The 17,746-nt window shown below is 45.5% G+C and overlaps 1 protein-coding gene across 2 annotated transcripts in view; it reads left to right on the top strand.

Moving 5' to 3' along the window:
* The window catches only part of LOC137357255 (GDNF family receptor alpha-2-like), a 217,401-nt gene that overhangs the window by 186,640 nt on the left and 13,015 nt on the right, over positions 1-17,746 (top strand). For both annotated transcript variants that reach the window (XM_068023453.1, XM_068023454.1), the window contains 3 exons: positions 6,422-6,531; positions 11,181-11,315; positions 13,338-13,522. In XM_068023453.1, coding sequence (XP_067879554.1) covers positions 6,422-6,531; positions 11,181-11,315; positions 13,338-13,522 — 430 coding nt within the window. The remainder of the gene's footprint in view (positions 1-6,421; positions 6,532-11,180; positions 11,316-13,337; positions 13,523-17,746) is intronic.

The raw sequence follows: 17,746 nt of genomic DNA, 5'->3' as shown, positions 1-17,746 counted from the left end.
AAGACCTTATAACTTCTTATTTTAACCTAACTCCCGCATTCACACACATACATTCAAAAACTAACAGTTAACTGGTTTTAAAAGTGGAGTTTTAAAAAAAAGCTGCCTCTGAAGAATAAATAAAATAAGAAAATCTTTGCAGGTTACCTTCCTGATGGATGAGGAATTCTAATGTGGAAATAGTCAACGGCCCCCTGAAGTCTTCATGTGGATGTGATGAAAATAGTCCTTCAACAGATAGGCATTCAAATCTTCGACTGCGGCAAGCATTACACATACAAATGTTTTTTTTGAAAAAAAAGGCTTTTCTTCTTTACTCAGGGAATTAACTTGGCTTGTAGCTCATCGTAGAATTTTTGCTGAGAGGAAATAGACAGCTTTCTTCTCTTCAGTATGCTTCACTGGAAAGTCTCTCCAAAACTAACTGGTTTTAGCTGGTTTCTGTCAGTTCCACACACAGCCAAGTGGAATCATTACCATGTGTCCTCTCTCTCCTACTGTTGCCCAAGGTAACAAAAATGCAGCTGCTGCACACTGTGTCTCAGAATTCTAGAACCTTCTCTCTCTTAAAGGTGCACTGTTTTTAACAGAGTCTGAAAGGCACACACACTTTTTAAACCGAGAAAAATAATTACAAATCCGTGACAACAGTACTCCAGAAGTAGTCTCATAAATGCCCTGTATGACTGAAGCATAACCTCCCTACTTTTGTATTCAATTCCCCTCACAGTAAACGACGACATTCTATTCGCTTTCCTAATTACATGCTATAACTGCAGATTAACCTTTTGAGATTCATGCACTCAGATATCCAGATCCCTCTGCATCTCAGAGCTCTGCAATCTCTCACCATTTAGATAATATGCTTCTTTTTTATTCTTCCTGCCAAGATAGACAATTTCACATTTTTCCACAGTATACTCCATTTGCCAAATCTTTGCCCACTCACTAACCTATCTATATTTCTTTGTAGCCACCTTATTTCCTCTTCACAAGTTACTTTCCTACCTATCTTTGTGTCTTCAGCAAATTTAGCAACCATACCTTCGGTCCCTTCATCCAATCCATTTCTATAAATTGTAAAAAGTTGAGGCCCCTTCATTGATCCCTGCAGCACAGCACTTGTTACATCTTGCAAACCAGAAAATTACCCATTTATGCCTACTCTCTGTTTCCTGTTAGCTAGTCAATCTTCTATCCATGCCAATATGATACCCCCTACACCATGAGCTTTTATTTTCCACAATAAACTTCGATGTAGCACCTTATCAAATGCCTCTGGAAACCTCAGTACAGTACATCCATCAGTTTCCCTTTATCCAGGGCACATGTTACTTCTTCAAAGAACTCCAATAAATTGGTTAAACACGATTTCCCTTTCACAAACCATTTTGACTCCACTTGATTATCTTGAATTTTTCCAAGTGCCCTGCTATCACGTCTTTAATGATAGCTTCTAATATTTTCCCTTTGACAGATGTTACGCTAACTAGCCTGTAGTTTCTTGCTTTCTGTCTCCCTCCCTCAAGTGGTGGGGTTGGAGCCGTGAATGTGGCCACTGGTGCTAGGGGTGGTGGGGGTGGGGGAGGGGGGTGGTGGTGGCTTGTCTGCGGGGCCAAAACCCGCACCCCGTCCTCATGAACCTGCTGGCAAACCGCCATGGTTTACCTGGCAGTTTGCCCACATGGCAGGGTCCCATCCCGATACTTGTAACATGCCGGCGAGGGCATCAAGTGGGCGTTAAATGGCCACTAAATTGAAATAATTGGTTGCCCGCCTCCAGTCCGCAGGTGACCGCACCACTGTTGTTCCCACTTCTGGTGAGATCCCATGAGGGTAGGAATACACCGGGCTTCCCTCCCAATGCCAGTTTACTACCCCTCCCGCCTCCCAGCCGTCTTCCAGAGGGGTGGTAAAATTCAGCCCAAGGTACTTGAATGAAAAAAATTCAATTTCCAGATCCCAACTTTTTACCTTGGTGACCAAAACAATGAGATTGGCAGTAAAGCTCGGGGTGAAGGACTTCTGTTATGTGGAGAGACAAGAGAAGCTGGGCTTATGATGAGGGATTTCGACGGAGCGAATAAGGAGAAACTGTTTCCACCAAAAGAAACAGGGTTAAAATCATTGGCGAAGGAACCTGAGGAGAATTATTATTATGCAGCTCTGCCTGAAAGGAACCAGATTCAACAGTAACTTTCAAAAGGGTATTGGATAAATACCTGAAGAGGAACTATCTGCAGGGCTATCGGAAAAGAGGAGTGGAGTGGGACAAATTGGATCACTCTTTCCAAGAGCCGCCAAAGGCTTGATGGGCTGAATGTCCTCATTCTGTGTTGTAAGGTTCAAAAATATCCAATTTGCATGAAACTGGTAAATGCAAGAGAACCGTGACTGCCTTCAGCCATCAGAGATTTTGGCCATGCGAATTAGTGTGTTCTTATCCAGGATGCACAAATGATGCAAGTGCTTTGGACTGACATTTGGAGCCAAGTGACTGCACTGGCAGTAAGAAGACTGATGATCTCCATGAAAAAATGAAAGAAAAGGAGGCAATTGATGGCTTCCTCTTGAACAAATTTCAGCACCCATCTATCTGACAGATCAAAGATGATTTTTCAATCAAACTCTGTATTTTAATATCCCAGTGATAACTGAGTCTTGCAAGCTCAGTGTTATACATTTAAACCCAGCAGATCTGCAGCAGAAAAAAAAAAATGCAAAGTAACATCAAGGCAAAGTTTGTTTTTGATGTGTGACATTTTTTTTTTAGTTCTCTCGAGGAACAACTCAGTGCTTTTCCTCCAGTGCAAGCATCTGCAAGTTGCTTTTCCAGATAAATCATTGATCTTGGTCAGAGCTGCTTTATGAATATTATTTATGCTCGCTTGTTGCTGAGCTAAAAATACCCTTTCCTTTGAGCTCTACAGTTTATGTTAAAAGTGGTTTTGCGAACATGTATAAAATACACAGCGGGATAAATAATAAGTTCATACTGAGCAAGGAGCTGATTTACCACGAGCTGCGCCAGGGAGATCTGTTGCCTGTATTAAAAATGTAGTAAAAGCCTTTCCAGGTGGAATTTTTGAAAAAAAGTATTTTTTTCTCAGAATGTGAGCAGAGATAGCCAGGTTGCAATTTTTGCCTTGCGGAGATGGTAATCGACCGCGTTCTTTGGTGATTGTCAGGCCATTTCAAAGGATATCAAAAATCGTCCCATAGTTTTCTTTTATTCATTCATGAGATGTAAGCATCGCTGGCAAGGCCAACATTTGTTGCCCATCCCGAATAGGGCAGGATTGGAGATACGTATAGGCTACACTGAGGAGGGGGTTGAAGGTCACTTCTGCTCAGGAAACACCAATGATCCAGTTGGGTTTTTACAACATGCTGGCAGCTTTCAGAATCACCAGTTTTACTGAATTCAATTTCACAACTTGCCAATGGTGAGACATCACTGACAAACTCTGATCTCTGAGTGCAGACACATAACCCCATGACAACCATGCTAATCTAATGTGAAGACAGGCTAGAAGAGTTGATTCAGGGTCAACCTTGTGCATAAGAATACAAATATCAGTCTTGACTAAGGCATTAAAGAAACAAAGAAAGACTTGCATTTCTGTAGCACCTTTTGTGACCTCAGGACCAGTATCTTTGAAGTGTAGTCACTGTTGTAATGTAGGAAGCACAGCAAGATCCCCCAAACAGCAATGAAATAATGAGCAGATAATGTGCTTTGTAGTTTCGTTGGCTGACGGAAAAATATTGAGCCCAGGACACTCGGTAGAGACCCCTGCTCTTCTTCCAAATAGTAGCTGTGGGATCTTCAACTTCCACCCGGGAGGGCAGATGGGGCCTCGGCTGAATGCCTCATCTGAAAGATGGCACCTCCACCAGTGCGGCACAGCAGCCGACAAGAGACTCCAATCCTGCACTTTGCCATTTTTGCTTGCTGCCCTCTTAAGTGGCTTAGCAATCGCCCAAAGGAGAAGATTCAGAACCACCTTCTTGAGGCAAAAATGTGAGCTTCCTCGACCAGCCAAGAACTTGTGAACAACTGGCCCTCTCTTGGGCTTGTCAGCAAGTTAGGACTAAGGAAGCAAAGCAAAGCATTTTTGACATGAAGTTAGGACATGGTATGTCTGAACGCAGATGTGAGCAGGGCTCCTGTGTCACTCCAGAACTGCGGTGCTGTGCACTAACACAGCTGGGTTAAGCTGTAAGATTCAAACACTCGAGATGAAAAGGAGACAAAGTAAGATTGTCACAAATGTGTTCCCAAGAGGATCTGAGCAAGACAGCAGCTTTCTAAAAGGGAAGCTTTCAATTGTTTCATCTTCTTCAATTTTTTTAACGTTGCCTTCGACAATTCTCTTTCCATTTGATGATGTGACTTTTTAATCTGCTCGTCAGTTCTGTCTCCCATTGTGCTTCAATAACAACAGAAAGCATGAGAAATATTCCATCAGTAACATGTGCTGGACAATGACCATCTCCAACAAGAGAGATTCTAACCATCTCCCCTTGATGTTCAACCTTATGACCATCACTGAACACCTCCCCCCCCCACCACCCCCACCCCCCGCACCACAATAACATCCTGGGAGTTACCACTGACCAGAAACTGAACTGGACCAGCCACATAAATACTGTGGCAACAAGAACAGGTCAGAGGCTGGGAATTCTGCGGCAAGGAACTCACTTCCTGACTCCCCAAAGCCTGTCCACCATCGAAAAGGCAAAAGCCAGAGTGTGATGGAATACTCCCCACTTGACTGGATGGGTGCAGCTCCAAAAACACTCAAGAAGGTTGACAACATCCAGGATCAAGCAACCTGTTTGATCGACACCCCATCCACCACCTTAAACATTTGCTCCCTCTACAGCTGGCACACAGTGGCAGCAGTGTGTACCATCTACAAGATGCAATGAAACTCACCAACGTTCCTTCAACAGCACCTTCCAAACCTGTGATATCTACCACCTAGAAGGACAAGGCAGCAGACACATGGGAACACCACCACCTGCAAGTTCCCCTCCAAGTCACACACCATCCTGATTTGGAACTATATCGCCATTCCTTCACTGTCGCTGGGTCAAAAACCTGGAACTCCCTTCCCAACAGCACTGTGGGTGTACCTACCCCACAAGGACTGCAGCGGTTCAAGAAGCTGGCTCTCCACCACCTTCTCAACAGCAACTCGGGATGGGCAATAAATGCTGGCCTTCCCAGCGACACCCACATCGCAAGAACGTATAAACAAAACCCCTGTGAACCACAAGAACTACAGTGCCATTCAGACACGAGTGACAATGTTGTGATGAGTTTTATAAGTTTCTATGTGATTTGTTGAAAAGTATACTTTATCTTTAAGTTCCTTTCTTAGACGTGTCCCAATAAATAAAGGGCATACTGGTGACATTTATTTGTTGTTGAGAAGACTGGAGAAAACTCGTGACATGCTGAGGGTCAATTAATAAATCCAGAATCCTGAAATATCTTCTTAAATTCTTTTGGACAAGTTGCACCATGTTGCAAAGATATGTCGTGATGTTTGAATGAAGTGAGTCTGACTACAGCCCACTTTATGCTGCAAAATAAAGCACCTCACTGATTCAAATTAGGCTTCATCTGCTGCGTGTTCGGCCAGCCTCCCTCAGGACAGATTGAAGCATTGCATGTATGGAAAACACAAATATCCAGTTCAGGTCACAAGAGACCAATTTACATACCTGTGTGCCTATTTTTGCCTTTTTTTGTGTGTGTGTGTGTCTCTCTCTCTCTCATTCTGACTCTGTCTACATCACTGCTATTCTTCCGGATGAGATGTTACACCAAGGCTTCATCTGCCCTCCAAGATGGACAAAAGATCCCACAGCAATAATTTGGAGAAGAGCACAGGTGTCTTGGCCAATATTTATCCTTCAAACGTTATACAAGTCTTTTATTCGCAACCAACAGCACATGTGGTTAGTAAAAGAAGGACCTTACAATTATATAATGCCTTTCACAACCTCAGGGTGTTCTGGGAACATACCCTATTTCATCCTTGTATTAAATAAGGAATTAAGTTGCCACTGCTCGTGAGAATAATGTTGCTTACAGAATTATCTCTCCATCGTGCCATTTGGAAAATCGAACTCCTTGCAAAGGTGAGGCTACAAATTCTCACTGTCCCCTAACAGATTCCCTCTCTATCTGGTCCTCCGTTTTCCACCACAGCAAAGTGGCATCTTCACGGACTGCCAATCCCGTGTAATGTTGCACTGTTACCTTTTCCGATATCCTGCGCATTCCTTCCACTACCTTCTCAGTTTCCTCAGTGATTAAAGTGGTGAAGCTGGAATATCAACTCTGCCCCCCTCACCAGCTCCCAACCAGTAAACCTGCTAACTCCTTCTTTGTTTCATTCTGCAGGTCGCGACTCGCAGACTTCCTGTCAAACTGCCAACCCTCCGCTCAATCAGTGAGCGGCTGCTTCCGAGAGAACTACGCGGCTTGCTTACTCTCCTACTCAGGACTCATAGGTGAGTGGAGACTCCTGTCAGTCTACTGATAAGATGTGGAGGTTGGATGTGGCATTTTCGCTCTGAGTCCCATGTGGAGCCAGGTCAGCTCTAATTCTGCTCGGGAAAATGTTTTTTTCTCCATCTGAGTGTAAACAGTAAGACTCCAGGGTCTGAGGGTTGCCGTCTCTGATTTGACGTATTCCTGGAGGTTTCCTCACGTGACCTGCTGCCTTGGACCATCCCACACTCCCACCACTGGTTGCCCGACATGTCCATCCTTACCAGAACACACACCTTCCCAGAGCCAACTGAGAAACAGACTCTGTGTTACCGATTGGACGATTCTTGACTCTCAGTCAAACAAACCTTTTCTCCCACATCCAATATTTTTAGAACTAATAAGGGAAATTTCTCAAAGAAAATGAAAAAATTGTTTTTGATGCCCCATCGATTTTACTACATGCGTAGTGACCTGGAGATTAATCTTCAATTTCGGGAGAATTTTGGTCAATCCTGGAGAGTTGTCAACCCTACAAAGACTTGAACAAATAATTGAGGCTGACACCCCCAGTGCAGTGCAGTCTTTTAGATGAGGCATCAAACCGAGGCCCCTGTTGCTCTGTCAGGTGCATGCGAAAGATCCCACGAATGCTATTTGAAGAAGAGCAGGGGAGTTTTCCCAAGTGTCTTGACTAAACCTATCCCTCACCCAACGCCACCAATTATCTGGTCATTTATCTCATTTGCTTCTTGGTTCTTCCTCTGAACAAAATGGCTGCTGGTTTTGCATGCATATGGTTTCTTGTTCGATGCAGCTGCACCTCAAATGTAACTTACTGGCTGCAAAGCACTTTGACATTTCCTGAGGTCATGAAGGTCACTTTATGGACCAGCCATGTACATACTGTGCCTAAAGAGCAGGTCAGAGGCTGGGAATTTTGCAGCGAGTAACTCACCTCCTGACTCCCCAGTGCCTGTCCACCATCTGTCAGGCACAACTCAGGAGTGCGCTGGAATACTCTCCATTTGCCGGGTTGAGTGCAGCTCCAACAATTCTCAGGAAGCTCGACACCATCCAGGACAAGGCAGATCGCTTGATCGGCACCCCATCCACAAACATCCACTCCCTCCACCACCAGCTCAAAGTGGCTGCAGTGTGTACCATCTACACGATGCACCGCAACAACTCACCAAGGCTCCTTCGACAGCACCTTCCAATCTCGCAATCTCTACCACCTAAAAGAACAAAGGCAGCAGATGCACGGCAATACCACCACTTGCAAGTTCCCACCCAAGTCACACGTCATCCTGACTTGGAACTATATCATCGTTCCTTCACTGTCGCTGAGTCAAAATCCTGGAATTCCCTCCTTAACAGCACTGTGGGTGTCCCTACACTTTACGGACTGCAGCAGCTCAAGGCGATGGCTCACCACAACCTTCTCAAGGGCAATTAGGGGTGGGCAATAAATGCTGGCCTTGCCGTGAATGTTTTGTTCATTTGCCCAATCAATGCAAGTCTTATTTTAATATTCTGAAATCATAATAAGGTGCTCCAGACAATCAAGTTCTGTTCCTTTCACCTTTTCATTCTCTCCCTTCGAAACTAACGGAGCTATTTGGTTCCGCTTGTGAGTGAGATATTTCCACTTCCTGTTTAGTGGGAGTGGGTTAACTCATTAAAAATAGAACAATGTATTCCGAGCTCCTTAATGATTCATCTGCTGATAACACCGAGGATGCTTCCCTTCCTGTACACCAGCCGCATGCTAACACACGACTGTTTATCTGTCGTGACTGAAGTGTGCATTTGGCACCACAGTGCAGAATAGAAGATGGAACTCACTGTGGAGAGCTACCAACTGAAGATACACCACAGGAGAAAGAATTACTGTTGTGAGCTGTGGTTCAGTTGGTCGCACTCTCACCTCTAAGGCAGGTAACAATGGGTTTAAATCCGACTCCAAAACAGAGAATCCAAGCTGATGCTCCCAGTTGAGCAGTGATGGCTGGAGATGCTGTCTTTAAATGAGACATTAAACAATGACTCAATTTTCTCTCTCAGGTAGATGGAAGAGAAGAGCAGGCAAGCCTTACCCAGAGTCCTGGCCCGTATTTATCCCTCTATCAATATTACTGGAACAGTCTTTCTGGTCATTGTTGCATTGTAGCTTGTGGAATTTTGCTGTGTGCAAAATGGATGTTGCATTTCCGACACTAGAACAGTGATGACACTTTAAAAAGTACTTCTTTGTCTCTGAAGCACTTTGGGGTGTCCGGAGGATGTGTAAGTTGGTATACAAATGCACGTTCTTTTCCACCAGTCCCCTCCATCGGCCAATTCAAGAGTAGTGTTTCGGGAATCTTGGCCTGAGACGGTGATCAATGCAGAACATCAGAAGAAGCAGGAGAAAAAACAGACAGGCAGGGAAGTTAGACAATTTAAATGGAAGATGTGTCTGTCGAAAAATAAAATGCATTTCGACAGTTTTGATTTTCTTGCTGTTCCTCTCAACCTTTCTCTGGAGCCATAAAATTCGTCGGGCGTGCGCAGCCCACCAGTGCCTCTCCCGGTCTTCATGGCAGCTGTCGGCCCAGAGAGGGCTATGGATGCGGCAGGCTTACACCTGCTGCTAATTCCTATGTTCGTATGTATGTTTGTGCTCCTGTGCTTCATGTGAAGATTCCAGTTGGGGCTGATAAATCAGGAGCAGGGTATCACGCTAGGTTTCTCCCTTTCTCTCTCTCCCCTACCCATCCCTGTCAACTCTGTTCCCAGCTGCAGGGATACTGAGATCAATTGGGGTGAGACAGACCGGGGTCTCTGCATTCCCACTGGCTCGGAACATGGCGTCAGATGGCTATGTAAGGCTTCTAAAAATAACTTGGTTGTCGGATTGCTCCTGAAAAGCAAAAAAAAACAATTCCTGAAAATTGCTGCATTGCAACCTGTTAGAACAAAAATGTTCAAAATTGGATTTTTTGTTGGACTTAAAAAGTAATTTCCCGTTCAAACCCTCAGCAATTTTCTTCAGTTAAAGCTGCTGTGTCATTTGTCCTCTCATTACCAATCAATAAAGCTCAGCATCTCATAGACGCTCGGTGCATAAAGAACACAAGAAAAGTCGAGCTCACCAAAAGGGCTTTAATCTGAATTATTTTACAAATTCAGGCAAATATCACACAGAGCAGAAAACCTCAAAGGTGCTGCTATTTCTACCAGGCTGAGGGTGCACTGAGTACATTTCAGGGACACAGATGGAAGCATCGATTTCATGGGAAGCAGTTTTCAAGCAAATTGCTTGGGTGAGAAATTGCTCTATTGAAAGCTTTCTGCCTCAGGTTTAATTCCAGGAATAGGCATATGGAGTTAAATTCCTTCCTCTTTAAGGAAATCATCCTTTCCACACATTCCGTCTGCTAGCGCTGACCTTTTTTAAATTCTGGCAGTGGTGTCTGATTGAGATATGTAAAAAAAAGTCTTGGACAGTCTGAATTGCAGTTTCTAACACTAACTGATGATAGACAGGGTACGGGCAGGAGCACAACAGGATTTTCAGTTGTTGATCCTGCCCTGTCTCATTGCAGTCCTGAGGTATTCCGAGCATTTTTGCCCATTCCTGATTGCCCGAGAGTAGGTGGTGGTGAGTCACCTTCTTGAACCGCTGCAGTCTGTGTGGTATGGGAACACAGCGCTGTTTGGGAAGGAGTTCCAGGATTCTGACCCAGTGAAGGAACGGCGATACAGTTCCAAGTCAGGATGATGTGTGACTTAGAGGGGAACTTGCTGGTGGTGCTTTTCCCAATCGCCAGCTGCCCTTGTCCTTCTCGGTGTTAGAGGTCGTGGGTTTGGAAGGTGCTGTCGTCAGAGCCTTGGCGAGTTGCTGCAGTGCATCTCGTAGATGGTACACACTGTTGTGGGGGGGGGGGTGGACTGAATGTTGAAGGTGGTGGACGGGGTGCCGATCAAGCGGGCTGCTTTGTCCTGAATGATGTCGAGCTTTCTGAGTGTTGCTGGAGTTGTACCCATCCAGACAAGTGGAGAGTATTCCATCACACTCCTGACTTGTGCCTTGTAGATGGTGGACAGGCTTTGGGGAGTTAAAGAGGGAAAGGATGTTGTGGCTGGTTTTCACGCGTAAAGTATGTGCCAAATCCACTAATTCCACTAACTGTGTCCCATGCCCAATTCACTCCTGATGTATTTCCAACGCAAAATTGGAAGAGAAAGTATTTGGGTGCCTCAGATATCCACCTGAAGCAGGCACTGGGCTCCTAGCAGGTTCTAATCTGTAGTCCAATGACTGTTTGAGGACCCAAAATTGGAGGAAAACTACTGCAAATTCTCACTAGTTTTTCTGAGTCTCCAGCAGCCTAACCTGTTGTCTGCCGACACTCATTGTTCTCCTGGGCCACAATTTTTCCACCGAACAACACCTAACAAACAGATGATCACATTGCTGTTTGTGGGATCTTGCTGTGTCAAAATCGGTTGTCATGTTTCCTGCAACAGCAACTACTCCAGAAAGTACCTCATCAGCTGTGAAGCGGTCTGGGATGTCCTGTGGACATGTGAGGTGCTACAGAAAACGCAATTTCTTTAATATCCATGAGGTGACATGTCTCAATCGGTTTGGTTTCATTTTGCCTCTTTTTGTTCGCCGCAGGAAGTGACATGACCCCAAACTACATTGACACAACTGACATTGTAGTGGCTCCCTGGTGTACGTGTAGCAGCAGCGGGAACCAGAAGGAAGAATGCGACAAGTTTCTGAACTATTTCAAAGCGAACACCTGCCTCAGTAAGTGTTGTAACGTTGCACAGACTCAAGTAATGCGCCTCCTTTGTTCTCCTCCGAAAGGTGTATTTTCAGATGCAACCTCCACATATCCCTGAGGCACAGGCTTACATAAAATATAAAAGCAGCTGGTGACAGCGTCTTCGGCAGTCATCTCTTAAATCACAAATAGCAAGGAGAAAACAGTGTAAGCACAATGGTATCTCAATGTCAGGGGGGCAGTGTCACAGCAATCTTTGATAATTGTTCAAATGCTTGCGATTTGCACAATGCAGGGCTGAGTCTCTCATCATGTTCAACAATCAGGTCGGTGTCATGACTAGCTTAGGGGGTAGCACTCTTGCTTTTAAGTCAGAAAGTCATGGAATCATGCCCCACTGCAAACACTTGAGCAAATAATCCAGGCTGACGCTCCCAGTGTCGTACTGAGGAGGTGTTGCACTGTCAGAGCTGCCATCTCTCAAACGAGATGTTGAACCGAAGCTCGATCTGTCCTCAAAGATGGATATGAAAAATCCCATGGTGCAACTTTGAGGAATAGTTCTTCATGGTGGCCTGGGCCAATATCTATCCCTCAAAGAACATCTCTGAAGTACAGATTATCTGGCCAATATCCCTTGTGGGATCTTGCTGTGTGCAAATGGCTGCTGCGTTTCCCTACGTTACAACAGTGACTACACTTCAGAAGTATCTCATTGGCTGTAAGTGCGCAGGGACCAACTGGTCCGTACTGGTTTTTATGTTCCACATGAGTCTCTCCCATCGTCCTTCATCTCACCCCATCAACATATCCTTCTAGTCACTTCCATTATGTAGATTTTTTTTTTCCCAGCTCAGTAAATACAAACATCTTCAAATGCAGAAAAATGTGTATCTGTAAAACCAACCTTACCTGAATAAATGCAAAATAATACAGGTTCTGGAGAATACACCCCTATTTGGGGAAGAGTTACTGATTATTCCGGAAAGTTTACTGAGTGAATTAACTCGGTCTCCAACAATTCTAATTCAGTGAACACATTTCTGTGGACAGGGGGCTGTCTGTCTGTTGCTATGGAGACACAAGAACTGGTGAACAGGCCCAGGGGAAGATCTGCACAGGATCAATCTCCAGGGGATGTTTCAAATTTGAAACTGTGGAAATATTCTGCCCAGTGTCCTCATCAATACAGAACAGTCTCGAAGGGGCCTTAATGTCCTTTCTATAACTGTCGAGCAAGACTGCACAGAGTACTCCAACTGTGCCTGAACCATTACTTTGTACAAATTCTTTGCTGTTTCTTTGTTCTTGCAGTCTGTCCTCCTACACTTGTAGCACAACGGAGTCAGGACCTGGAAGTTTGAATCGAAGTCCGTAAACTACCGAAGTGTTTTCACCTTGCACTCCTCATCAACTTAAGCTCACCCAAAACTCTGCTGCCCATATCCTAACTCACACCAAGTCCCGTTCACCTATCGCCCAGTGCTCGCTGACCTGCAGTGTGACGCGTGGTCCACCAACACCTCGATTTTAAAATTCTCATCCTTTTGTTTTCAAATCCCACCGCAGCACTGCCCCTCCCTATCTCTGTAATCTCCTCCAGCCCCACAACTCTGCGAGGGCACATCCCAGATTTTAATCGCGCCACTACTGGTGGTCGTGCCTTCAGCTGCCTAAGCCCAAAGCTTTGGAATTCCCTCTCTAAACCTCTCCGCCTCTCTACCGGTCTCTCCTCCTTTAAGATGCTCCCCAAAACCTACCTCTTTGACCAAGCTTTTGGTCGCCGGCCCCATTGTCTTTAATTGGCTCGGTGTCAAATTATGTCGGATAATGCTCCTGTGAAACATCTTAGGATGTTTCGCTACGTTAAAAGAACTATAGAAATGCAAGTTGTTGCTGCAGGAACGAAGAATCAGATAACAGGGCAACCTGTGCATTTCAATACAACTTCTTTCAGATTTATGTTAGTGAGCTAACCTGGCAAAATGAATGCCCTGACCTCTCGGAATGACTTTCCTTTTTTAAAATGTGTTTTTTCTCTGAAGGAAATGCCATGCAAGCTTTCGGGAATGGGACGGACGTGAATATGTGGAAAACGAGCCTGCCCACTCTGGCCACCTCGCTGATGAAGACAGAGAAGACAGTTGAGAATGCGCAGTCTTCCGACCACATTAAGGAGATTACCACAGCGGATGACGCTAGCATTCTCACCATGTGTTCTGACCTGCAGGTACAACCCCTTCTGCCCAGATATGGCAAGGAGCATCCTGCGATAGCTTAGAGATAAAGCAGGGGCGGTAACTGAGCTAAACAGGCCCAAGTCTGTGCAGATCTGAGAGAGGAGTCAGTTCCAGTGCACTCTAACTGATGGCATCGTGGTTATATCACTCAACAACTAATCCAGAAACCCAGACGAATGCCCTGAAAACAAGAGTTCAAAACCCCCTTGAATTTAAATTGAATGAATTAGTCTCAGTGATAATGTCATGAAACTATGATTGATTGTTGTAAAAAAAAACGCATCTGGCTCACGAATGCCCTTCAGAGAAGGAAGTCTGCCGTCGTTATCTGGTCCGACCGATATGTGACTCCAGACCCATGTGGTCGACTGTAAACTGCCCTCTAAAATGGCGCAGCAAGCCACTCAGTTGTCAAGGGCAATTCGGGATGGGCAATAAATGCTGGCCTTGCCAGCGACACTCACATCCCGTGTAAGAATTTATTTTTAAAACTCCGGAGTGCCTTCTCCTAAACTGACCTGGAGAGTCCACACAATGGCCGGAATTTTACGGCACCCCGGCGAGCCGGATGGTGGCGTGGGGATGAGGGGGGGGGGGGGGGGGGTGAGGAGGGTGCGGGGGTGGCGTAAAATGGATCGAGAGGCTCTGGGAGGCCTTCCCGGCCGGCTCCCTCCTCCGCCCCACTTAACGTGGGCCGTGGGGGGGTTACGAGAAATGGGCCGCCCGCCCCAGGCCAATCGAAGCCCTTAAGTGGCCACATTCGCCCACCTCCCCGACCACCCCAGGACCCGAGACGCCTGCCTTCCTCTCAAACGACTACCTTTGCCTCGCTGGGCCGCGACCGATCTGCCCGGCAAGGCAAACCAAACTTACCTGCCGTCCCGTCTCCGTGTCCTCCGCTGGGATGCAGTCCCAGCAGTGGCCACTGCTCCCGGTGGCACTGCTGAGACTGAGAGCTGCCAGCCCGATGATTGGCCGGCAGCGCACTGAGGCGGAACTTCCTCCCTCAAGCGGGTGGAAGTCCCGCCTCAGAACAATCAAAGCCCAGGGACCCGTAAAATGTGGGTCAGATCCTCGGGCTGGGCGGATGCGGGTTCGCCACCGACTTTTACGTCGGTGGCCAGCTCCCGTCCGCCCGTCGTAAAATCCAGCCCAATAACTTTTGTTTTATTCATTCTTGGGATTTGGCCATCACTGACAAGCCCACAATTTATTACCCTACTCTAATTGCCCCCTGAGACGCTGGTGGTGAGCTGCCTATTTGAACCACTGCAGTCCATGTGGTGTAGGTACACCCACAGTGCTGTTAGTCATAGAGTTATACAGCACAGAAGCAGGCCATTCGGCCCATGTGTCCATGCCGATCATCAAGCACCTATCTATTCTAGTCCCATTTTTTCCAGCACTTGGCCCGTAGCCTTGTATGCTATGGCGTTTCAAGTGCTCATCTAAATACTTCTTAAATGTTGTGAAGGTTCCTCCCTCTACCACCTCTTCAGACAGTGTGTTCCAGATACCAACCACCCTCGGGGTGAAAAAATATTTCCTCAAATCGCCTCTAAACCTCCTGCCCCTTACCCTAAATCTATGCTCCCTGGTTATTGACAACTCCGCGAAGGGAAAAAGATTCTTCCTATCTATCCGATCAATGCCCCTCATAATTTTGTATACCTCAATCAGGTCCCCTCTCAGCCTTCTCTGCTCGAAGGAAAACAACCCTAGCCTTTTCAATCTCTCTTCATAGCTGAAATGCTCCAGCCCAGGCAACATCCTGGTGAATCTCCTCTGCGCCCTCTCCAGTGCAATCACATCCTTCCTATAGTGTGGTGACCAGAACTGTACACAGTACACCAGCTGTGGCCGAACTAACATTTTATACAGCTCCATCATAACCTCCCTGTTCTTATATTCTATGCCTCAGCTAATAAAGGCAAGTATCCCATATGCCTTCCTAACCACCTTATCGACCTGTGCTGCTGCCTTCAGTGATCTATGGACAAGTACACCAAGATCCCTCTGACCCTCTCTACTTCCTTGGGTCCTACCATCCATTGTATATTCCCTTTCCTTGTTAGTCCTCCCAAAATGCATCACCTCACACTTCTCAGGATTAAATTCCATTTGACACTGCCCTGCCCATCTTTTCAGCCCATCTATATCTCCCTGTAATCTAAGGCTTTGCTCCTCACTATTTACGACACCACCAATTTTCGTGTCATCTGCGAACTTACTGATCATACCTCCTATATTCACGTCTAAATCATTAATGGACACTACAAACAGCAAGAGTCCCAGCACCGATCCCTGCGGTACACCACTTGTCACAGGCTTCCAATCACAAAAACAACCCTCGACCATCACGCTCTGCCTCCTGCCACTAAGCCAATTTTGGATCCAATTTGCCAAATTTCCCTGGATCCCATGGGCTCTTACCTTCTTAAGCAATCTCCCATGCGGGGCCTTATCAAAAGCCTTACTGAAGTCCAAGTAGACTACATCAACTGCTTTACCCTCATCTACACATCTAGTCACCTCCTCGAAAAATTCAATCAAGTTTGTTAGACATGATCTCCCCTGGCAAAGCCATGCTGACTATTCTTGATGAATCCCTGCCTCTCCAAGTGGAGATTTATCCTGTCCCTCAGAATTTTTTCCAATAGTTTCCCTACCACTGATGTTAGACTCACTGGCCTGTAATTACCTGGTTTATCCCTGCTACCCTTCTTGAATAATGGTACCACATTCGCCGTCCTCCAGTCCTCTGGTACCTCTTCTGTGGCTAGAGTGGATTTGAAAATTTGTGTCAGAGTCCCTGCTATCTCCTCCCTTGCCTCACATAACAGCCTGGGATACATCTCATCTGGGCCTGATTTATCCACTTTTAAGCCCGCTAAAAGTGCTAATAACTCCTCCCTTTCAATGCTAATTTGTTTGAGTTAGAGAGAGAGTTCCAGGATTTTGACCTAGCTGTAGGAGAGCAAGATTCATAGAATCATGGAATGATGCAATACAGAAGCAGGCCATTTGGCCCATTATCTCACTGCCAGCTCTTTCAAAGGGTGATTCAATTAGTCCCACGCCCTTGGTCTTTCATATAGCCCCATGTTACGACCAGATGATAAAGGTCTCTAGGGGTCTTTTACTGTCTTCGCCTGGTCTTATTCTCACAGGGTTTAATTTTCAACACACTGTGTTTTGATCTCCTCTTCTGTGAATCCTCGTTCACAGCTTTCCAACTATAAGGCAAATAAATGAGCACAGCAGGTTTTCTTTAGATTTAAAGAAGAAAAGTGAAATTTATTAAACCTTAAACTTAAACTCTAATATGGTTAACGCCTACGGATGTACAATGCGCCCACGCTCGCATGCATACGCGATACACACATGCAAATAGGGACAAAAAAGAGCAGAAGAAAAATAAAATGGAGAGGTTTGAGGCAGTCTCTAAACAGGGGTTTCTTGTTACTGTTTCTGTGTTTCCAGCTCGCCGTAGAGTCCTTGATTGTAGACAGTTCTTACTTTTCGTTGGCACCTAGTATTCTTCTTAAACCTTGTTCACTGTAGGAAACTTTTCTCTCTTGGGGTTCATATGTCTCCAATGGTTTCTGAAGATGGTGAGAGCGAGATAAGAGCAGACAGGACAGAGGTCTTTTCCAGTCCAGGAGAAAAGTCACAGACCCCTGGCATCAACAGATGAGGGCACGCACATAGCCTTTACACAACCTGCTCATAAGTCATGAATTTGTTCGTCAAGCATTTGCAGACTTGGCCAGCTTGAATTGCACAGCTCCCTGCTTCGACCACCTGCTGTGTGGGTGTAAAGATTTTTCTGATGAACTTCGCCAACTTCTAAAGGCCAAACATTAAGTATTCAAAATATTGCAACTTGTACTGTACACAAACAGGCCAGTGTGCCTATCAGGTTCATGCCAGTGTTTGTGCTTTGTGCTGGGGTTTGTCTAATCAACAGAACTGCGTTCCATAAGTGCTTGTTAATTATTCACAGATAATTTATTGATAATTACAAATGCAGTATTTAACACACACATATGTATACATTTGTGTATTTAAAAAAATGCCTGTTGACCGTTTGTTGCCACACCCTAACAGGACTGAGAGTTTCCTTTAAATGCGTAATCCAATCGCAAACCAATCACATGAGTTACAGCGTGTGGAATTTGGGGCGCAAGTGTATTACAACAACTTGCATTTAT

The sequence above is a fragment of the Heterodontus francisci genome, chromosome 47 (assembly GCF_036365525.1).
Source record: "Heterodontus francisci isolate sHetFra1 chromosome 47, sHetFra1.hap1, whole genome shotgun sequence".
NCBI lineage: Eukaryota > Metazoa > Chordata > Chondrichthyes > Heterodontiformes > Heterodontidae > Heterodontus > Heterodontus francisci.
The sequence above is the reverse complement of the archived record's forward strand: the minus strand, read 5'-3'. Positions and strand labels throughout refer to the sequence as shown.